This window comes from Entelurus aequoreus, linkage group LG11 (genome assembly GCF_033978785.1).
Source record: "Entelurus aequoreus isolate RoL-2023_Sb linkage group LG11, RoL_Eaeq_v1.1, whole genome shotgun sequence".
In the NCBI taxonomy this organism is placed as follows: domain Eukaryota; kingdom Metazoa; phylum Chordata; class Actinopteri; order Syngnathiformes; family Syngnathidae; genus Entelurus; species Entelurus aequoreus.
This window is the reverse complement of record NC_084741.1, coordinates 67,843,108-67,868,128: the sequence shown is the minus strand read 5'-3', so window position 1 is coordinate 67,868,128 and position 25,021 is coordinate 67,843,108. Positions and strand designations below refer to the sequence as shown.

At 36.9% G+C, this 25,021-nt stretch overlaps 1 protein-coding gene across 1 annotated transcript in view; it reads right to left on the bottom strand.

The window, feature by feature from the left end:
* Positions 1-9,378: 9,378 nt before the first annotated feature.
* The window catches only part of si:ch73-22o12.1 (nectin-2), a 357,045-nt gene continuing 341,402 nt past the window's right edge, over positions 9,379-25,021 (bottom strand). The window contains exon 10 of the mRNA XM_062063883.1: positions 9,379-10,429. Within this exon, the coding sequence (XP_061919867.1) occupies positions 10,220-10,429 (210 nt within the window). The 3' untranslated portion in view covers positions 9,379-10,219. The remainder of the gene's footprint in view (positions 10,430-25,021) is intronic.

The window sequence follows — 25,021 nt, the reverse complement described above, 5'->3', positions numbered from 1 at the left end:
GGGATGATACTTGTAAGAAACCTACTTTATTTGTCGCCATGGAGGCGAGGATTAGTGATTTAGAAGTAGCTAAACCGCTGCAGACTGCGGATGGATGTTCGCTACTAGCTAGCTAGCTAGCCATGTCTTAAAGCACCTCTTCCTGAGGGCGTTTCAGTGTTATAACTTCACCTTTATCATTAGTTTTTTAAGCCAAATTGCGTCCATTCTCCCTTTTCTGTCTACATACTCTGTCTGCTTGTAAGTACTCAGTGATTGTGCGCTGCCGAACATGCTCCTCTGCTCGTAAAACCAGCAGAGACTCGACGTGACGTCATGCTCGTTAAAATAAAACGGGCTTGACCCAATTTTCCCGAGAGACTCCCGAATTTCAGTGCCCCTCCTGAAAATCTCCCGGGGCAACCATTCTCCCGAATTTCTCCCGATTTCCACCCGGACAACAATATTGGGGGCGTGCCTTAAAGACACTGCCTTTAGTGTCCTCTCTCACCTGAAATCTTCACCCCTTAACAGCTGCATGCTGTCCAGGCGTCCGCTTTTCCTCCATATAAACAGCGTACCGGCCCATCACATAATAATATAGCATTGGACGGGTTTAACAATGGTCTTTACTCGAAGATGTCAAGAAATGCTGACACGTTGTAGGATTTTTTTAAACTGGTTTAAAAATAACGCAAGACATACTTGGTCAACAGCCATACAAGTCACAGGGTGTGACTTGTATGGCCGTATAAACAACTTTAACACTGTTACAAATATACGCCACACTGTGAACCCACACCAAACAAGAATGACAAACACATTTCGGGAGAACATCTGCACCGTAACACAACATAAACACAACAGAACAAATACCCAGAACCCCTTTGCAGCACTAACTCTTCCGGGACGCTACAATAACATCTACGGCTTTTGGAGCTCAGTGCACAACTGCACACACAACAAGAAGGAGACGAATCAGAAGAACAAAGAAGAGACATGGCGATGACGAGTAAGAAGAATAAATACTAGGGATGTCCGATAATGGCTTTTTGCCGATATCCGATATTGTCCAACTCTTTAATTACCAATACCAACCGATACCGATATCAACCTATATATACAGTCGGGGGAATTAACACATTATTATGTCTAATTTGGACAACCAGGTATGGTGAAGATAAGGTACTTTTAAAAAAAAATTATAAAATAAAATAAGATAAATAAATTAAAAACATTTTCTTGAATAAAAAAGAAAGTACAACAATATAAAAACAGTTACATAGAAACTAGTAATTAATGAAAATGATTAACATTAACTGTTAAAGGTTAGTACTATTAGTGGACCAGCAGCACGCACAATCATGTGTGCTTACGGACTGTATCCCTTGCAGACTGTATTGATATATAGTGATATATAATGTAGGAACCAGAATATTAATAACAGAAAGAAACAACCCTTTTGTGTGAATGAGGAGGGGTTTTTTTGGGGGTTGGTGCATTAATTGTAAGTGTATCTTGTGTTTTTTATGTTGATTTAATTAAAAAAAAACAAAAAAAAAACAAACAAAAAAACGATACCGATAATTTCCGATATTACATTTTAACGCATTTATCGGCCGATAGCCGATATTATCGGACATCCCTAATAAATACACTTGCAAGTTCCAAAATGGTTGGAAAAAAGAATTTAATTTCATCCAGAAAAGCTCGAAGGGGAAGGGGTATGCTGCCTGCACCTCAACCCCGCCCCCGCAACCATGCCCCCAACACCCCTCCCCCCCATCTCCCCAATTCGGAGGTCTCAAGGTTGGCAAGTATGGTGGGGGGTGGGGACCGGTACTTTTTAGAGGCAGTATAGTACCGAATATGATTCATTAGTATTGCGGTACTATACTAGTACCGGTATACCGTACAACCCTAATTGGACGGAAAAACCTCACCTACAATACTTGGCGATATAACGGCTAGCTATAGCAAGCAAACGTTTTTATTTTCATTTTTGATGGCTCAGAAGATGATTTTTGTCACGCCGCGGGAAGTTTCATTGGACAATGTTTGATATCGATGGGTTAATCCTACAATATATCGCTATGTTAATATTATTAGTGAAACGCTCATGTCTATATCGCATCTATTTTGCCACGATGGCGTAGTACAGGGGTCACCAACCTTTTTGAAAGCAAGAGCTACTTCTTGGGTAGTGATTAATGCGAAGGGCTACCAGTTTGATACACACTTAAATAAATTGCCAGAAATAGCCAATATGCTCAATTTACCTTTAACTCTATGTTATTATTAATAATTAATGATATTTACACTTAATTAATCGGTTTAAAAGAGGAGAAAACACGAAAAAAATGACTATTACATTTTGAAACAGAGTTTATCTTCAATTTCGACTCTTTAAAATTCAAAATTCAACCGAAAAAAAGAAGAGAAAAACTAGCTAATTTTAATCTTTTTTGAAAAAATTCAAAAAAGAATATAAGGAACATCATTAGTAATTTTTCCTGATTAAGATTAATTTTAGAATTTTGATGACATGTTTTAAATAGGTTAAAATCCAATCTGCACTTTGTTGGAATATATAACAAATTGGACCAAGCTATATTTCTAACAAAGACAAATCATTATTTCTTCTAGATTTTCCAGAACAAATTTTTTAAAAGAAATTCAAAAGACTTTGAAATAAGATTTAAATTTGATTCTACAGATTTTCTAGATTTTCCAGAATAATTTTTTTGAATTTTAATCATAATAAGTTTGAAGAAATATTTCACAAATATTCTTTGTCGAAAAAACAGAAGCTAAAATGAAGAATTAAATTAAAATGTATTTATTATTCTTTACAATAATAATTTTTTTTTTACTTGAACATTGATTTAAATTGTCAGGAAAGAAGAGGAAGGAATTTAAAAGGTAAAAAGGTATATTTGTTTAAAAATCCTAAAATCATTTTTAAGGTTGTATCTTTTCTCTAAAATTGTCTTTATGAAAGTTATAAGAAGCAAAGTAAAACAAATTATGAATTTATTTAAACAAGTGAAGACCAAGTCTTTAAAATATTTTCTTGGATTTTCAAATTCTATTTGAGTTTTGTCTCTCTTAGAATTAAAAATGTCGGGCAAAGCGAGACCAGCTTGCTAGTAAATAAATACAATTAAAAAAATAGAGGCAGCTCACTGGTAAGTGCTGCTATTTGAGCTATTTTTAGAACAGACCAGCGGGCTACTCATCTGGTCCTTACGGGCTACCTGGTGCCCGCGGGCACCGCGTTGGTGACCCCTGGCGTAGTAGTACTTGTGTCTCACCCCACAGTGGACAGTGCAGGCACACATGTGACTAATTGTAGAAGAGAATTTACAGGAAAAGATATTTAAATCCTTTTTGGCGCAGTCAGTCTCCGTGCAGGAAATGAATCATGTTGGGCTAAATATGGCCTCTTTTCTTTTTTCTCTCTCTCTCATCGTGCGCTGGAGGACTTGTCATGCAGCGTGAGTACACCATTGGACGATGTGCAGCTTTAGATAGAAATAGATGAGTCAGACCAGGAGAGAGGAGGAACAGGAGGAGGAGGAGGAGGAGGAGGAGGAGGCCGCTTCACTCTGGCAGGCAGTTGTGCACATGCTGATCTGCTTAGCATTGACGTCTAATGAAAAACATGTACTTCCACATTTTTCTAATTCTTTCCTGTTCCAAAAAAAAGAGAAAAATATGGTAACAATTTTTTTCAAAGTACATTTTTATTGCTTCATCCATCTATTTGTTTTCAACCGCTTGTCCCTTTCGGGGTCACGGGGGGTGCTGGAGCCTATCCCAGCTGCATTCGGGCGGAAGGCGGGGTACACCCTGGACAAGTCGCCACCTCATCGCAGGGCCAACACAGATAGACACACAACTGTTTCAACTCACAATAGTAATAAAAAATATTAAACTTATCGTCTATTCAGCAACATCCTTTTATAATTTTAAACTGCATGCTGAGTGACTTTAGGCGCTGATTAAAATTAATTCAATTGATGCATTTTGGTGTCCCTTAGTATTTTATAGTCGTGTTTGTTTTTTCACATTGAACATATATTAACATATCTCCATCCATCCCATCCATTTTCTACCGCTTGTCCCTTTCGGGGTCACGGGGGGTGCTGGAGCCTATCCCAGCTGCACTCGGGCGGAAGGCAGGGTACACCCTGGACAAGTCGCCACCTCATCGCAGGGCCAACACAGATAGACACACAACTGTTTAAACTCACAATAGTAATAAAAAATATTACATTTATCGTCTATTCATCAACATCCTTTTATAACTTTAAACTGCATGCTGAGTGACTTAAGGCGCTGATTAAAATTAATTCAATTGATGCATTTTGGTGTCCCTTAGTATTTTATAGTCGTGTTTGTTTTTTCACATTGAACATATATTAACATATCTCTATCCATCCCATCCATTTTCTACCGCTTGTCCCTTTCGGGGTCACGGGGGGTGCTGGAGCCTATCCCAGCTGCATTCGGGCGGAAGGCGGGGTACACCCTGGACAAGTCGCCACCTCATCGCAGGGCCAACACAGATAGACACACAACTGTTTAAACTCACAATAGTAATAAAAAATATTACATTTATCGTCTATTCATCAACATCCTTTTATAACTTTAAACTGCATGCTGAGTGACTTAAGGCGCTGATTAAAATTAATTCAATTGATGCATTTTGGTGTCCCTTAGTATTTTATAGTCGTGTTTGTTTTTTCACATTGAACATATATCCATCCATCCATTTTCTACTGCTTGTCCCTTTCGGGGTGACGGGGGTGCTGGAGCCTATCCCAGCTGCATTCGGGCGGAAGGCGGGGTACACCCTGGACAAGTCACCACCTCATCACAGGGCCAACACAGATAGACACACAACTGTTTAAACTCACAATAGTAATAAAAAAGATTAAACTTATCGTCTATTCAGCAACATCCTCTTATAACTTTAAACTGCATGCTGAGTGACTTTAGGCGCTGATTAAAATTAATTCAATTGATGCACTTTGGTTTCCCTTAGTATTTTATAGTCGTGTTTGTTTTTTCACATTGAACATATATCCATCCATCCATTTTCTACAGCTTGTCCCTTTCAGGGTCGCGGGGGTGCTGGAGCCTATACCAGCTGCATTCGGGCGGAAGGCGGGGTACACCCTGGACAAGTCACCACCTCATCACAGGGCCAACACAGATAGACACACAACTGTTTCAACTCACAATAGTAATAACAAATATTAAACTTATCGTCTATTCAGCAACATCCTTTTATAACTTTAAACTGCATGCTGAGTGACTTAAGGCGCTGATTAAAATTAATTCAATTGATGCATTTTGGTGTCCCTTAGTATTTTATAGTCGTGTTTGTTTTTTCACATTGAACATATATCCATCCATCCATTTTCTACCGCTTGTCCCTTTCAGGGTCGCGGGGGTGCTGGAGCCTATCTCAGCTGCACTCGGGCGGAAGGCAGGGAACACCCTGGACAAGTCACCACCTCATCACAGGGCCAACACAGATAGACACACAACTGTTTAAACTCACAATAGTAATAACAAATATTAAACTTATCGTCTATTCAGCAACATCCTTTTATAACTTTAAACTGCATGCTGAGTGACTTTAGGCGCTGATTAAAATTAATTCAATTGATACATTTTGGTGTCCCTTAGTATTTTATAGTCGTGTTTGTTTTTTCACATTGAACATATATTAACATATCTCCATCCATCCCATCCATTTTCTACCGCTTGTCCCTTTCGGGGTCATGGGGGTGCTGGAGCCTATCCCAGCTGCACTCGGGCGGAAGGCAGGGTACACCCTGGACAAGTCGCCACCTCATCGCAGGGCCAACACAGATAGACACACAACTGTTTAAACTCACAATAGTAATAAAAAATATTACATTTATCGTCTATTCATCAACATCCTTTTATAATTTTAAACTGCATTCTGACTGACTTTAGGCGCTGATTAAAATTAATTAAACTGATGCGTTTTGGTGTCCCTTAGTATTTTATATTCGTGTTTGTGTTTTCACATTAACATATCTCCATCCATCCATCCATTTTCTACCGCTTGTCCCTTTCGGGGTCACGGGGGTGCTGGAGCCTATCCCAGCTGCACTCGGGCAGAAGGCGGGGTACACCCTGGACAAGTCACCACCTCATCACAGGGCCAACACAGATAGACATCACCACTGTTTAAACTCACAATAGTAATAAAAAATATTACATTTATCGTCTATTCATCAACATCCTTTTATAACTTTAAACTGCATGCTGAGTGACTTAAGGCGCTGATTAAAATTAATTCAATTGATGCATTTTGGTGTCCCTTAGTATTTTATAGTCGTGTTTGTTTTTTCACATTGAACATATATCCATCCATCCATTTTCTACCGCTTGTCCCTTTCAGGGTCGCGGGGGTGCTGGAGCCTATCCCAGCTGCATTCGGGCGGAAGGCGGGGTACACACTGGACAAGTCGCTACCTCATCGCAGGGCCAACACAGATAGACACACAACTGTTTCAACTCACAATAGTAATAACAAATATCAAACTTATCGTGTATTCATCAACATCCTTTTATAATTTTAAACTGCATGCTGAGTGACTTAAGGCTCTGATTAAAATGAATTCAATTGACGCGTTTTGGTGTCTCTTAGTATTTTATATTTGTGTTTGTTTTTTCACATTGAACATATACGTATTAACATAATCTCCGTCCATTTTCTACCGCTTGTCCCTTTTAGGATCGCGGGAGGTGCTGGAGCCTATCCCAGCTGAAATTGGGCAGAAGGCGGGGTACACACTGGACAAGTCGCTACCTCATCGCAGGGCCAACACAGATAGACACACAACCACTGTGTAATAAAAAATATTAAACTAATCGTCTATTCAGCAACATCCTTTTATAATTTTAAACTGCATGCTGAGTGACTTAAGGCGCTGATTAAAATTATTTCAATTGATGCGTTTTGATGTCCCCGAGTGTTTTTTAGTCTTGTTTGTTTTTCACATTGATCATACAGTATATTAACATATCTCCTGTATAATTTTACTAGTCCACCTCCATTAATTCTTGTATTATACGATTACTATATTTCAATTGAGGTTTTTTTCCCTCCTAATTATGATGTTCAATAAGTGTTATTTGAACCATCGGTTCCCCCCCGGAGGGCTGCCAAAAAAGATCTGTTTTTACTAGGTTGTAATACACTTTTCTACCACTTGTGGCAGCAATGACAATATCAAACCAGAGTCGTGTATAAAGCGAGTATGACCGACTAAACGAGAGGCACCATGACTGCTAGCAAGGACCTGTGCGGCGGCTGTGTCCAGGTGCATGCAATTGAGTCGTTTTGATGTCAGTTTTTCCGACGTAACAAGCCAAAATAATACGTCTACATATAGTTGTCAACATACTCCAGCTCAAAAACTTACAATAAAACATGCTTCATTTCGTGACACTAAATAATTTCCGCAATATTTGACGCCCTCTGCTGCTACATCCCTGCAGTGTTTCACTCTGACACGCACCTGACGGCGCAATAAATGTAAAAAAAAATACACAGAACCACCAAAAAAATAACTTTTTTTGCCAAAATTTGCGGCTAAGCCCGTGACTTTTGATCCCTCAGGCGTTCCTGCATCAAAAAGCGACATCAGTGTGTAAAGGACATCACCACATGGGCTCAGGAACCCTTCAGAAAACCACTGTCAGTGCCTAAAATTTGTCGCTACATCTGTAAGTGCAAGTTAAAACTCTACTATGCAAAGCGAAAGCCATTTATCAACAACACCCAGAAAGGCTGCCGGCTTCGCTGGGCCCGAGCTCATCTAAGATGGGCTGATGCAAAGTGGAAAAGTGTTCTGTGGTCCGACGAGTCCACATTTCAAATGGTTTTTGGAAACTGTGGACGTCGTGTACTCTTGAACAAAGAGGAAAAGAACCATCCGGATTGTTAAAGGCGCAAGGTTGAAAAGCCAGCATCTGTGATGGTATGGGGGTGTATTAGTGCCCAAGACATGGGTAACTTACACATCTGTGAAGGCACCATTAATGCTGAAAGGTACATACAGGTTTTGGAGCAACATATGTTGCCATCCAAGCAACGTTACCATGGACGCCCCTGCTTATTTCAGCAAAATAATGCCAAGCCACGTGTTACATCAACGTGGCTTCATAGTAAAAGAGTGCAGGTACTAGACTGGCCTGCCTGTAGTCCAGACCTGTCTCCCATTGAAAATGTGTGGCGAATTATGAAGCCTAAAATAGCACAACGGAGACCCCCGGACTGTTGAACAACTTAAGCTGCACATGAAGCAAGAATGGGAAAGAATTCCACATGAAAAGCTTAAAAATGTGTCTCCTCAGTTCCCCAAAGTTTACTGAGTGTTGTTAAAAGGAAAGGCCATGTAACACAGTGGTAAAAATGCCCCTGTGACAACTTTTTTGCAATGTGTTGCTGCCATTAAATTCTAAGTTAATGATTTGAAAAAAACAACAAATTTCTCAGATCGAACATTAAATATATTGTCTTTGCAGTCTATTCAATTGAATATAAGTTGAAAAGGATTTGCAAATCATTGTATTCTGTTTTTATTTACCATTTACACGACGTGCCAACTTCACTGGTTTTGTATTATTATAAGCAATTGAGTTCATTTATTTTAGCGCAAAATATTTTAATCAGTTATTTATGAGTCTTTCATATGCAGTTTACTTGATGAGTACTTATTTTTCTGATCAGCCTGAACTAAGCCTAAGTTGTATGTGTTAAATAATCCTTGACAAGGTTTATCCTATTAAACTGTAGGATAGACTATAATTATTAAATATGAAAAAAATCAAGAACATTATTACTAATTCAGTGCTAATATTTGAGTGGGGCCCGGGCCCCTCTGTAGTGGAATAGTTGGCCAAAAAGGTTAAGAACCCCTGGTTTAACATATTTTTCATGCATATTACAGAACCATGTGATATACTCTCATGCATCTTCAAGTGTTCATCCAAAGAAAACAAAATAAAAACATGGCTTTTTGATTATCAAAGATGCTATGTAAAAACAGCTATATTTTATCTTATTTTTATTTGAATTGATGTTTGAAAAAACATTCCCAAAATATCACAATAGTTTTAAACATAAATATTAGAAAATACTGTGATATTTAAAATAAAATTAAAAAATATATATATAAATAAATATATATATATATATAAATGTTTTAAATATTTTGTTAGTTGCATGTTTTGCGTCAGTGCGGATATCCATTGCAAAAGCGCCTTCGTTTTAAATCCACACTGCCATCTGCTGGACAAAAGGCAGAGTTACAACTAAGGAGTGAAAACAATAACCTGAAAAGATGCGACAATTTAAACATTTATTAAAATCAGAAAGAACTTGCAAATTTAACATCATAACTAGCAATCAATGAAAAATAAACCTTCAAAACGTAATTTCACAGCATTGGCACAAACAAATGATTAAATGCACTTGAAAAAAAAAAAAGCCTTAAAATAATTGACATGTTCAACCTTTGACCTAGATTGTGACCTGCGAGCATCATGTTTGTTTGTCTTTTGTACAGGGGATAATCTTTCATTGAATTGTAGCACATTTTAATCCAGATCCACCCTAATAAGTGGCATCATCCTGCCAATCAAACTCAATATTTGACTACTGGTACAAAAAAAGTATGATCCTAAAATAAAATAATGAAAAATGACTGCAGTATAAAAAAACAAACACTAAAAGTAAGCTGCTCCATGAAGAGTAGACTTCGTTACTTTTGAATTCTTCCGATGTAACATTCAACACTAATAAATTATTGATAAAATGATGATTGCCTTGGCGACACTTTCAAATCCCAAAAATGTTTACATGAGGACCATTTTGTACTTTCCTGGCTCGAGATTTGAAAACTCTAAAAAACTCAACAAAAACAAAGGCCGATAAGGTGGACGATTTTTCCCAAATTCACGTTGTCAAGCCACCCTTGCGCACACACACACACGCACGCACGCACGCACGCACGCACGCACGCACGCACGCACGCACACACACACACACACACACACACACACACACACACACACACACACACACACACACACACACACACACACACACACACACACACACACACACACACGTTGACATATACACGGTATATATATGTATATATACATACAGGCCTTGGGGGTATGCTCACACAAACATGGCGGGGGACACAAAGCTGTCCTCGCGTCCCACGTTAGGACCCTGCTGGCGGTGGTCCTCAGGCTCGTCGCCGCTGCGCTCGTAGAAAGGCGGAGCGTCGTCGTTCCTGGGGTCGTCCCATCCGGAGGGGGCGGCGGCGTGGTAGTGCTCCCCACCCTCGACGCCGTTGTTGTCGTCATCGTGATAGGCGTCCAGGTCCTGCAGAATGGGTTAAAGGTCAAGCTGGGGCTGCTAATATGGTTCATGTTTTGAGTTGATTTGGAACATGCATGCATGCAACGTGATACATCACAATTTCCAGTTTCTCTTTTCAACACGTTCGAAAAGGAGTAGGAGGAAGCAGAGCTTATTCAATCCAACTCCATTTCCACTTCATAGCAATTACTAACACATTTTTTCACTTCCTGTTCTCAATTTGGACACAATTTACTCCATAAATTATTTTTTTTTTTTAAAAATGATAAAAATAATAGCGAAATAAGTTGTATTTCATATAATGCAGGGGTGCCCAAACTTTTTCCACCGAGGGCCGCACACTGAAAAATCAAAGCAAGCGGGGGCCATTTTGATATTTTTTATTATATACAATATACAGTATGTATAAAAAAGATACATTTAGGCCTCCACTCAGACTTGATCCCGGGGACCCCAAAAGGTTTTGGTCCAAAAAAATATTACAAATGTGTCATTATTTAGTATTATTATTATTATTATTATTATTATTCAAGGTTTAAATCTCTAGATCAACATTAGGTCTATCTGTCAATATAACGCCTTTAAAGATTTAAGTTGTATGCCATTTTTGTCGAGGAAAACCGTGTTTTTTTTATGGAAAAAAACACAAAATATGCAATATTTTCCCCCAAATTTTTTTAAAGTGGAATATTTGAGATTATATAATAATTGGAGTCTTAAAAAGGCCAATAACTCATAACAACATTGATTTTAATTCATTATTTTTTTGAGCAATGACACTTAAAAAAAAAAAAGTCCCACTAAAATTATTAGGGATCCAAAAGGGTACGGCTCAGTAAAGTTTAAAAAAAATAAATCCAACATTTTTTTAAAACTTTTAACACAATAGTCTCAAGATCAACTTCAGGGGCCGTACTTATCAAGCTTCTTAGAGTGCCATTTTACACTTAAGTCCTGAGAATTTGCGAAATTTAGTCCTACTCTCAAACTTAAGAATAAAAGCTTTTTTATCAACGTTCTTAAGTCTAAGAATCACTCCTACTCTCCACGATATTCAAGAGACCTTCAGAGGTGTCTTAAGTGGTTAGGAGTTGCCAGCAGGGGGCGCGAACGTTCAGGGAACGGAACAATGTTTTTTTTTTTTTTTGATGACGAGCAGCTGATCAAACGGTATCATATAGACAGAGCGGATATTATTTTTGTCACAGATTTAATACTTTTCGATTCCTTGTTGATTTCTGCATGTGTCTGCAGTGGGCTAGTATATATAGAGCCACCCACACCAGTTTCAAATGAGTTGCCTAATTAATGAATTGGAAAGAAAATGTTATGACAGTAGCGTATGTGTGTGGCCGTGAGGTGAGTGACGTCAGTGAGTGTGTGGGCGAGAGAAGAGAGGGAGCGGTAGCGTGAGTGCCGGCGGGGACTAGTTTGTTTTGTATTATTTTGTAGTTTATTGTCAAAATATACACTCCCATTGTCCACTTAAATATTTCCAAGATATTTCTTTATTCTTAGACAACGGATTCCCTTCCGTGATTGGTCATTTCTATGGACACAGAAATGACGTCACCTAAAATTGCGTTCACGGCACATAGTAATGTCGTAACTCAGCTCTGAGTGTGACACTTAAGATTCAGTCCTACACTTCGCTGAAAGTGTGAGTAAGACGCTTGATAACTAACTTTTAAGTGCAGCTTTCAGCGAAGAATTTATTTACTCTTAAGTCAACTCTTAGCAGACTTCTTAGGAGTAATTCTAAGAAGCTTGATAAGTACGGCCCCAGATCTATCCGTCAATTATAAGTTTTATTGTTGCTTATGTTTTTTGTTTGTTCGTTTTAGGCCCTTTTTTAAAAAAAATTGTTTTTTAAATGGCAACCAAAAAATATGCAACATTTTCCCCCCAAAATATCTCAAAGTGGAATATTTAATGTGAAGTAAATGGAGCCTTGAATAGGTCAATAATTCATAATGACATTGATTTTGATTCATTATTATTTTTTAAAGAAAGAAACAGCCTGCATGGCAGCTTTGTGTTATTAGAGTAAATAATGCAACATTTTCTAGTTACATTTCACCTCTTTGCTCTTTTATACCACTTTTTATGTTTTTTTTTTTCATCGTATTTTGACCTGCGGGCCACAAATGGCCCCCGGGCCGCACTTTGGACACCCCTGATATAATGAGATGAATAAAATTATCAACAAGTTCAGAATTTTTTATCATGGTTCTCCTTCTTTGTACTTTGTAAACACCGTACCAGCGCTCTGTTTATTAAGTTAAAAACATAAAAACTGCACGATCTTGTGGACCTCAACACTGCTCTTGTGACGCACAAAGCTCATAACCACATGCTGCCTGGGTGTCTACAGGAGAGGTTCAAACCTAGGGAGAGTCCCTATGACCTCGGAGGTTCAGCTGTCTTTCAGAAAGCAAACATAAGAAGGAGCTTAAAAAGTAGATGTGTTTCTGTCAGGGGGGTTCAACTGTGGAACAGCTTGGATGATTCCTTCAAATGTTCCAGTTCCATTCACACATTTAAAAAACACTTTGAGACCAATGTCTTGGAAAAACATATCACTCTTGAATCAACACAGTAGTTAATACTATGATCAATGTTAATTACAAACTAAATGTGGGATATAAATAATAATGGAAGTATAATTGTTTGTATATAGTATATACCAGGGGTCACCAACCTTTTTGAAAGCAAGAGCTACTTCTTGGGTACTGATTAATGCGAAGGGCTACCAGTTTGATACACACTTAAATAAATTGCCAGAAATAGCCAATTTGCTCAATTTACCTTTAATAATTAATGATATTCACACTTAATTGAACGGTTTAAAAGAGGAGAAAACACGAAAAAAATGACTATTAAATTTTGAAACATAGTTTATCTTCAATTTCGACTCTTTAAAATACAAAATTCAACCGAAAAAAAGAAGAGAAAAACTAGCTAATTCAAATCTTTTTGAAAAAATAAAAAAAATTATTTATGGAACATAAATTAGTAATTTTTCCTGATTAAGATTAATTTTAGAATTTCGATGACATGTTTTAAATAGGTTAAAATCCAATCTGCACTTTGTTAGAATATATAACAAATTGGACCAAGCGATGAGGTGGCAACTTGTCCAGGGTGTACCCCACCTTCCACCCGATTGTAGCTGAGATAGGCTCCAGCGCCCCCGTGACCCCAAAGGGAATACGCGTAGAAAATGGATGGATGGACAAAGCTATATTTCTAACAAAGACAAATCATTATTTTTTCTAGATTTTCCAGAACAAAAATTTTAAAAGAAATTCAAAAGACTTTGAAATAAGATTTAAATTTGATTCCACAGATTTTCTAGATTTGCCAGAATAATTTTTTGGAATTTTAATCATAAATCATATTTCATATTTCACAAAAATTATTCGTCGAAAAAACAGAAGCTAAAATGAAGAATTAAATTAAAATGTATTTATTATTCTTTACAATGAAAAAAATAAATGTACTTGAACATTGATTTAAATTGTCGGGAAAGAAGAGGAAGGAATTTAAAAGGTAAAAAGGTATATGTGTTTAAAAATCCTAAAATCATTTTTAAGGTTGTATTTTTTGTCTAAAATTGTCTTTCTGAAAGTTGTAAGAAGCAAAGTAAAAAAAATTAATGAATTTATTTAAACAAGTGAAGACCAAGTCTTTCAAATATTTTCTTGGATTTTCAAATTCTATTTGAGTTTTGTCTCTCTTAGAATTAAAAATGTCGAGCAAAGCGAGACCAGCTTGCTGGTAATTAAATAAAATTTAAAAAATAGAGGCAGCTCACTGGTAAGTGCTGCTATTTGAGCTATTTTTAGAACAGGCCAGCGGGCTACTCATCTGGTCCTTACGGGCTACCTGGTGCCCGCGGGCACCGCGTTGGTGACCCCTGGTATATACAGTAATTGGTACAAAGGTTTAACCAACACGTGTACAAGGATATTGCACATGTCTTTACTGTGTATATAATTGAACAGTGTTTATGTTGCGTACAAAGTGTATTTATAATATGTTGTGCAAAGGAAATTTCATAATTTTTGGAAGTTCATCTTGTATTTGACATTGTTTATAAGGTTAGGCGCAATAAGTGTTCAGCTTCAGCCTAAACCCTTTCGGTCTGCAACATTTTCAATTTATGAATGTACAACTGTTTGTTTATTTTGTTGACTACTGACTAAGGAAATAATAAACTAACTAACTAACTAACTAACTAACTAACACTTTGAGCTTGAACGGTTCCTTAAATTGGATAATATGAGTACATTGTTTGATTCCTTTACTTACATTCCATCATTTCATTCCACATACTGATATACTAAATGTCTTAAGTAGAGATGTCCGATAATATCGGTCTGCCGATATTTTCGGCCGATAAATGCGTTAAAATGCAATATCGGAAATTATCGGTATCGTTTTTTTAATTATCAGTATCGTTTTTTTATTTTTTTATTTTTTTTATTAAATCCACATAAAAAACACAAGATACACTTACAATTAGTGCACCAACCCAAAAAACCTCCCTCCCCCATTTACACTCATTCACACAAAAGGGTTGTTTCTTTCTGTTATTAATATTCTGGTTCCTACATTATATATCAATATATATCAATACAGTCTGCAAGGGATACAGTCCGTAAGCACACATGATTGTGCGTGCTGCTGCTCCACTAATAGTACTAACTTTTAACAGTTAATTTGACTAATTTTCATTCATTACTAGTTTCTATGTAACTGTTTTTATATTGTTTTACTTTCTTTTTTATTCAAGAAAATGTTTTTAATTTATTTATCTTATTTTATTTGATTCATTTTTTAAAAAAGTACCTTATCTTCACCATACCTGGTTGTCCAAATTAGGCATAATAATGTGTTGATTCCACGACTGTATATATCGGTTGATATCGGTATTGGTAATTAAAGAGTTGGACAATATCGGCATATCGGATATCGGCAAAAAGCCATTATAGGACATCCCTAGTTTTAAGTGTTGTACGTGCATACAAATGTTTTAAGTTACATATTTCTCTGAGGTAGTATTTCTTCTCTTTGTTGAGAAGAATTGTTGTACGTTCTTGGGTAGCAGGGTATAGTTTGCTTTGTGCATCATTTTAGCTGTTTGCAAATTCACTATATTGTGGAATTTCAATAATTTTTTTTTATTAAATAAAGGGTTTGAATGTTCTCTATATCCAACATTATGTACAAACCCCATTTCCCTCTGAGTTGGGAAATTGTGTTAGATGTAAATATAAACGGAATACAATGATTTGCAAATCCTTTTCAACCCATATTCAGTTGAATATGCTACAAAGATTTGATATTTGATGTTCAAAGTCATAAACTTTATTTATTTTTTTGCAAATAATAATTAACTTAGAATTTCATGGCTGCAACACGTGCCAAAGTAGTTGGGAAAGGGCATGTTCACCACTGTGTTACATGGCCTTTCCTTTTAACAACACTCAGTAAACGTTTGGGAACTGAGGAGACACATTTTTTAAGCTTCTCAGGTGGAATTCTTTCCCACTCTTGCTTGATGTACAGCTTAAGTTGTTCAACAGTCCGGGGGTCTCCCTTCTGCTATTTTAGGCTTCATAATGCGCCACACATTTTCAATGGGAGACAGGTCTGGACTACAGGCAGGCCAGTCTAGTACCCGCACTCTTTTACTATGAAGCCACGTTGATGTAACACGTGGCTTGGCATTGTCTTGCTGAAATAAGCAGGGGCGTCCATGGTAACGTTGCTTGGATGGCAACATATGTTGCTCCAAAACCTGTATGTACCTTTCAGCATTAATGGCGCCTTCACAGATGTGTAAGTTACCCATGTCTTGGGCACTAATACACCCCCATACCATCACAGATGCTGGCTTTTCAACTTTGCGCCTAAAACAATCCTTTCTTTTCCTCTTTGGTCCGGAGGACACGACGTCCACAGTTTCCAAAAACAATTTGAAATGTGGACTCGTCAGACCACAGACCACTTTTCCACTTTGTATCAGTCCATCTTAGATGAGCTCAGGCCCAGCGAAGCCGACGGCGTTTCTGGGTGTTGTTGATAAACGGTTTTCGCCTTGCATAGGAGAGTTTTAACTTGCACTTACAGATGTAGCGACCAACTATAGTTACTGACAGTGGGTTTCTGAAGTGTTCCTGAGCCCATGTGGTGATATCCTTTACACACTGATGTCGCTTGTTGATGCAGTACAGCCTGAGGGATCGAAGGTCACGGGCTTAGCTGCTTACGTGCAGTGATTTCTCCAGATTCTCTGAACCATTTGATGATATTACGGAGCGTAGATGGTGAAATCCCTAAATTCCTTGCAATAGCTGGTTGAGAAAGGTTGTTCTTAAACTGTTCAACAATTTGCTCACGCATTTGTCGACAAAGTGGTGACCCTCGCCCCATCCTTGTTTGTGAATGACTGAGCATTTCACGGAATCTACTTTTATACCCAATCATGGCACCCACCTGTTCCCAATTTGCCTGTTCACCTGTGGGATGTTCCAAATAAGTGTTTGATGAGCATTCCTCAACTTTATCAGTATTTATTGCCACCTTTCCCAACTTCTTTGTCACGTGTTGCTGGCATCAAATTCTAAAGTTAATGATTATTTGCAAAAAAAAAAAAAAAAAGTTTATCAGTTTGAACATCAAATATGTTGTCTGTAGCATATTCAACTGAATATGGGTTGAAAATTATTTGCAAATCATTGCATTCCGTTTATATTTACATCTAACACAATTTCCCAACTCATATGGAAACGGGGTTTGTATTATTCCAACTGATCTTTATTGTAACACTGTTAATGAATGTCGTGTACTTTTGTAGTTATTTAGCCATATTTTTGCACCGTAACTCAGATATGGTAGCACTAGTGAGCAGTAAAGAATAGAAAGTGATTTTTTTGGTCCAATGCATTTTTTCGCTTTATTCATTATTGATTTATTTCTTGCCACCTCATGTTGTATATTTTCTATGGGAGATTTCCAGTTAAAAAAAAAGTTGTTCAAATAAGAATTTTTCACTTCCAATTATTGTCTGATTCCTATAAACACTTGAGGTAACTCAACGGCCAGCTGTGATGAGGGCATGTAAGTAATCACATATACGGCGAGGGAGAGCAACAAAGAAGATGATGGACACACACACCTCACACTCACTCAAACAGCAACAAAACACAGTCCATGTTTCACCTGTTGCCCACAGGGAGGCGCTACAGGTGCACCAGATCAACAACGAACAGACTCCAGAACACTATTTTGCACTACAACAGGGGTCGGCAACCCAAAATGTTGAAAGAGCCATATTGGACCAAAAATACAAAAACAAATCAGTCTGGAGCCGCAAAAAATTAAAAGCCATATTACATGTGTCATGAGATATAAATGTAATTAAGAGGACTTAAAGGAAACTAAATGAACTCAAATATACCTACAAATGAGGCATAATGATGCAATATGTACATATCGCTAGCCTAAATAGCATGTTAGCATCGATTAGCTTGCAGTCATGCAGTGACCAAATATGTCTGATTAGCACTCCACACAAGTCAATAACATCAACAAAACTCACCTTTGTGCATTCACACACAACGTTAAAAGTGTGGTGGACAAAAATGAGACAGAAAAAGTGGCATAAAACACGTCCTAGAAAGTCGGAGAAAGTTATACATGCAAACAAACTATACGGTGAGTTCAAGGACCGCCAAAATAAGTAGGACAAAAGGGCGCTCGCCAAATACTCGAATCAGTGAAGCATGTTTAATATAAACAGTGTGATTTATAACAATTAGGGAGGTTTGTGTCATGTTTGTCCTCCTACAGAAACCATACTAAAACAAAAAAATAGATTTTTTTTTCCCCCTCATCTTTTTCCATTCTTCATACATTTTTGAAAAATCTCCAGAGAGCCACTAGGGCGGCGCTAAGCGGCTCTAGAGCCGCGGGTTGCCGACCCCCGCACTACAAGCACACTCACCTAATGTGGATCTACTTCACGGACACGACAATATCACCACTCATTCCAGCAATGCACATAAACTATCATTTTTACTAGATTTGACCTATTTTGTAAATATTCCACAAGTATATATTTGCACGGAAAAAAGGATTGTTTCAATTTCACTGTACATGAGCAAAGCAACATTCTAGTGCAGTGGTCCCCAACCACCGGGCCGCGGACCGATTGGTACCGGGCCGCACAAGAATTTAAAAAAATAATAAATAAATATATATATATATATTTTTTTATGAAATCAACATAAAAAACACAATATATACATTCTATATCAATATAGATCAATACAGCCTGCAGGGATACAGTCCGTAAGCACACATGATTGTATTTATTTATGTAAAAAAAAAAAAAAAAGACACATTTTCAAGCGTTGACCGGTCCGCAGCTACAAAAAGGTTGGGGACCACTGTTCTAGTGTGTTCTATTTCAGGGATGTCAAACTGGTTACGGAAAAATCTGGCAGCTTAGTTGTGTTAAATTTACATTGTTTTTTACAACATTATGTATAGGGCGGCCGTGCCAGCAACTTAAGGGTTCCAGGTTCGATCCCCGCTTCCGCCATCATAGTCACAGCCGTTGTGTCCTTGGGCAAGACACTTTACCCACCTGCTCCCAGTGCCACCCACACTGGTTTAAATGTAACTTAGATATGGGGTTTCACTATGTAAAGCGCTTTGAGTCACTAGAGAAAAAGCGCTATATAAATATAATTCACTTCGCTATTGTTAATGGAATTTAAAAAAAAAATTCTGGCAACTTAGCTGCCAGTTTTTCTACCGTAAAAACAAAATGTACCGTCTCTAACCACTAGCCCACCTACCTACTCAGTGGCCTAGTGGTTAGAGTGTCCGCCCTGAGATCGGTAGGTTGTGAGTTCAAACCCCGGCCGAGTCATACCAAAGACTATAAAAATGGGAGCCATTAACTCCCTGCTTGGCACTCAGCATCAAGGGTTGGAATTGGGGGTTGAATCACCAAAAATGATTCCCGGGCACTGCACCGCTGCTGCTCACTGCTCCCCTCACCTCCCAGGGGGTGAACAAGGGGATGGGTCAAATGCAGAGGACACATTTCACCACACCTAGTGTGTGTGTGACTATCATTGGTACTTTAACTTAACTTTAACTTTCCATTTACAGTAATAAACTGTTAAAAACAACAACCGTAAATTTTACAGTCAAAAACTGGTAGTTTTGTTTCAATTTAACATCATTTTAATGCAAAAAAACTGGTAGTTTTGTTTCAATTTACAGTAATATGCTGTAAAGAAAACTGTTACATGTATTGTCATTTATATTCATTTGATGGGTAGTTTGCTGTAAAATCATAAGTTAAGCAGATATTTAAATATTTATTTTTATTTAGACAAAAAAATGTTTGGAAAGTATTATAATAAACTGTAATATATTTTGCAATAATGGATACTATTAAAGTTTGAAAGGCATGCAATTTCAAGCAGTACATATACTTTTTCTGTCAAAATGAAAAATTACATTTAGTGAGAAAATATTAAGTACTTTATTGACACATATTTCCAGGTGTTTGCGGGACAGATAAAATGATGCCACGGGCCAGATCTGGCCCCCGGGCCTTGAGTTTGACACATTTGATATATTCTGTTCTAGCGCCACCACCTGTTTGTTTCCATGTCTCCTCCCACCTGATAAACATGATGCAAGATGACAGACATGATGAGTTTGTCACTTTGGAACTAGTAGATTTTAAAACTAAAAGGAATTTGTGTTGATTTATGTTGGAAGATGATTGGTTATGGTTAGTTAGATTACTATCATTCATGCATGCATCTTCTTCCGCTTATCCGAGGTGGAATCGCGGGGACAGCAGCCTAAGAAGAAAAGCCCAGACTTCCCTCTCCCCAATAAATTATTGATTTTAGTTATTCAATACCTTTTGAGTTTGAGTTTGAGTTTGAGTTTATTTCGAACATGCAAGCATACAACATGATACATCACAATTTCCAGTTTCTTTTCAACATGTTCGAAAAGGAGTAGGAAGAAGCAGAGCTTATTTAATCCTACCCCTTTTCTTTACATAACAGTTGCAAAACTTTTTGTTCACTTCCTGTTCACAATTTTTTCACAATAAACTCCATACGTAATCACAATAAAAATAAATAAATAAATAATAGTAAGAATTTAAAAATAATAATTGGTGAAGTAAGTCATATTTCATATGATGAGATAAGTAAGATTACTTTAAGAATGAATGAATGGATGGATGAAATAAATTGAGAATGTTTGTCATGGTTCTTCTTCTTTGTACTTTGTAAACACTTTAAGTTTGAAGAGTTTCTTGAAGTGTATCATATTAGTACATTGTTTGATTGCTTTGCTTAATCCATTCCATAATTTAATTCCACATACTGATATACTGAAGGTCTTAAGTGTTGTACGTGCAAACAAATGTTATAAATTAAGTTTTTCTCTAAGATTATATTTCTCCTCTTTTTTTGAGAAGAATTGTTGTATATTCTTGTGTAGCAGGTTATAGTTTGCTTTGTGCATAATTTTAGCTGTTTGCAAATTCACTATGTCGTGGAATTTCAGTATTTTTGATTCAATAAATAAAGGGTTTGTATGTTCTCTATATCCAACATTATGTATTATTCTAACTGATCTTTTTTGTAACACCGTTAATGAATGAAGTGTACTTTTGTAATTATTTCCCCATATTTCTACACAGTAGCTCAGATATGGTAACACTAGTGAGCAGTAGAGAATATGAAGGGATTTTTGGTCTAGAACATGTTTTGCTTTATTCATTATTGACGTGTTTCTTGCAACTTTATGTTGTATATTTTTTACGTGAGATTTCCAGTTCAATTTATCATCAATCATTATACCTAGAAATTTGGTTTCGTTTACTCTTTCAATTTCTATTCCGTCTATTTGTGTTTGTGTTTGACTTTCTCTTCTACTATTACCAAATAGCATTATTTTAGTTTTACTAAGATTCAACGATAGTCTGTTTTTGTCAAACCATCTTTTTAATTTGTTAATTTCTTCTGTTATTATTTGTATTATCTCCTGTGTGTTCTCTCCTGAACAAAACGCTGTTGTATCATCCGCAAATAATACTAACTTTAAATATTTTGTAACTTTACAAATGTCATTTATATAGAGATTGAATAATTTAGGTCCTAGTATTGATCCCTGAGGTACACCACAGGATATATTTAGCGTTGTAGACGTGTGTTCGCCTAGCTTCACGTATTGTTTCCTGTTCGTTAGATAACTTCTTATCCAGTTTAAGACTAACCCTCTGATGCCATATCGTTCTAGTTTTTTGATTAAAATATTGTGATTAATTGTGTCAAATGCTTTAGTTAGATCCATAAACACTGCTGCCGCACATTTTTTACTATCTATTGCATTGGTAATTTCTTCTGTAATTTCAATTAAAGCCATTGAAGTTGAAACATTAGCTCTGTATCCATATTGGTTCTCTTCGAGTATTCTATTTTTATTTATGAAACTTTCTAATCTGTTATTGAACAGTTTTTCAATGATTTTAGAAAATTGTGGAAGTAGAGAAACAGGTCTATAATTTGTAAATTGATGTTTGTCTCCAGTCTTATAAATTGGTGCAACTTTAGCTATTTTCATTTTGTTTGGAAATGTACCTGTTTGAAATGATAGGTTACTAATATACATTAATGGTCCTGAGATCTCTTCAATAACCTTTTTTATCGTTTCCATATCAATTCCGTTACAATCAGTTGAAGTCTTAGATTTACATTTTTTCACGATTGTAACTATTTCCTCCTGTGTCACATTACTGAGGAACATGGAGTTGGGATTTCGCTCTATGGTATCATTATAGTCCTCAATTGGAACTGGGTCTGGAATCCTTTCTTCCAATTTTGGTCCAATATTTACAAAATAATTATTGAAGCTTTCAACTACTTCCTTTATGTTGTCATTTTTTTTATTTTCATCTAAGAAGTATTGAGGGTAGTCCCTCTTAGTTCCATTTTTGATAATGCTATTGAGGATGCCCCATGTTGCTCTCATATTATTTTTGTTCCTGTCCAATAATTCACTGTAATATTCTTTTCCACATGATCGTAGTATGTCTGTTAACTTGTTTTTATACTTTTTGTACTTAATTTCTGCCTCTATAGTTCTTTGTGCTATAAATTTTCTATACAGTGTATTCTTCTTCTTACAAGCATTTTTTAATCCTTTTGTCACCCATGGTTGATTATTCTTTCTCTGCTTGTTACTGAGTTGTATCCATGGACAATGTTTGTCATAAAGTATTATGAACTTGTTTAAGAAATGTTCATATGCTTCATCAACCTCTTTTTCATTATACACATTGCCCCAATCTTGCTTTTGTAGCTCAATTTTGAAGGCAGTCATCCTCTTCTCTGTGCATAGTCTTCGAAATGTCCTTTTGTCTTCCATGTTCTTCTTGTAGTTTCCATCATATATTGTAAAAACTGGCAGATGATCACTAATGTCGCTTATAAGTAGACCACTTGTAGTGTTATTATCAAAATCATTGGTAAAAATATTATCAATAAGCGTGGCACATTGTCCTGTGATTCTGCTTGGCTTTGTGATTTTAGGATATAGACTGATGCTGTACATTGTATCAATGAAGTCATCAATAGACTTTTGCTTGTTGGGGTTCAATAAGTCAATATTAAAGTCACCACATAAGAACATTATTCTTTGACCATTGTCCATGTAAGTTGCCTTGATCCATTCTTCAAATGTTTCTATACTTGACTTAGGTGATCTATATATACAACTGATGAATATGTTTTTGCTTTTTTCCTGACATATTTCGATGGTTATACATTCTAAGATATTATCTATGGCAAATTACATGTTTTTTACCACTTTGTAGTTCAGGTTCTTCATCACGTACACAGCTACTCCTCCTCCATTTTTGTTGGTTCTGTTGATGTAGTTTAGTTCATATCCCTCCAGATCAAAATCTATTCCTTTTTTATCATCAATCCATGTTTCTGTGACAGCAATCACTTTGAAGGGTTCGTTGATGTGTTCCAAAAAGTTCTTAATGTTATTGTAATTTGCATACAAGCTTCTACTATTAAAATGAATAATTGACAATTTGTTATCACATTCAATGTTGCTATTATATTGATCATCTGTATAATAAAAACAACTATTACTGATGTGGGAGAAAAAATGTGTATCTGGATCTATATCATTTTCCAAATCCTGGTTTTTGTGATCTTTGTTGCAGAAATTTTTTAGTTCCATATTTTCTTGTTCAACAATCTTGGATGTTGTTTCAATAATCTCTGTAAGTGTAGGTGGATGCAATCCTGAATCTAGGTCCTCTTGTTTAGTCGTCCCTTGGAACATAGTAGTGCCGATGCTGAATTTAGGTGCTTGTTTTCTGTCAGAGTCCATTATCATCGTTGTTGTGGTAGCTGTGTAAACTTTAAAAATTGTCCAGGTCCTTGATGTCATGGACAACAATTACTCTTGCTTCTGGACTTCCATTCAGCTTGATGTAGATTTTACAGTTGGCGCTCCAAGTTCCCTGGATTTTTCCCTGCCTTCTCAAGTCGCGTGCTTTCTTGGCGATTCCAGCATTACGTTTTGTGAGATGCTCATTCATGTACACATTTGTTCCCTTCAGCTTCTTTCCCTGTCTCAGCAGTGCCATTTTAGATTTTCTGTTTACGAGTTTCACGAGCACGACTGGAGTGGCGTTGTTGTTTCTTCCGTTCAGTGGGATGGATGTTTCGATGGTATTAATGTCAATTTCAATTTCTTTTGATTGCAGAAAGTTGACCACTTGCTGTTCTGCTGAGACCATATCCATTTCATCTGGTTCACCTTCATTATTCACAGCTTTCGCATAGGATCTTGGTTTAATTCGGTGCCCTGTCACAATGATATCATTCATTCGTTTATCCTGATCCATTTCATCTATGATGATCCTCAGCATGTTGTTGTCTTCTTGAAGGATCTTCATTTGTTTGCTCATTTCAGTGGCTTCTTTATTTCTGGAGTTGTTCTCTTTTTTCATTTCTTTAATTTCTTCTTTCATTTCTTTCAAATCCTCTTTCCATCCATCCATCAATTCTTCCAATTTTTCTATAATTTCTTCTTTAAATTCCTGGAGTATTTTTTGTAGTATCCCTTCTTGAATCCCATCATGTCCTGTGCCCAGCTTCAAATCAGTCTTTCCAGTCAATCCTTTAACTTTTGGCATCGCGGCAGTCACTGACGTCAGCGCCTCTAAGGGCAGTTACTTCTTTAGCGACTTGCGGCACTTTTAACTTGTTTTTTCAACAATTTCGTACCTTGCGCCGTTCAGAGATCAATTTGAGGTGTCAGCCTGTCAACTTATATCACTCTGCGACGTCGGGATCACTTTAAAACAGCTGTAAACTCGCCGTAACTTTTGGTTGCTAGGCAACCGCTTTGAACTGCGGGAGGCGCCTTTGGCTTGAGGCTAACGGCTCTTCCACTCGCCTTATTTCAGCGTATCAGTGCCTCTCAACTGACCAAAATCAGATCGAAGATGCCAGG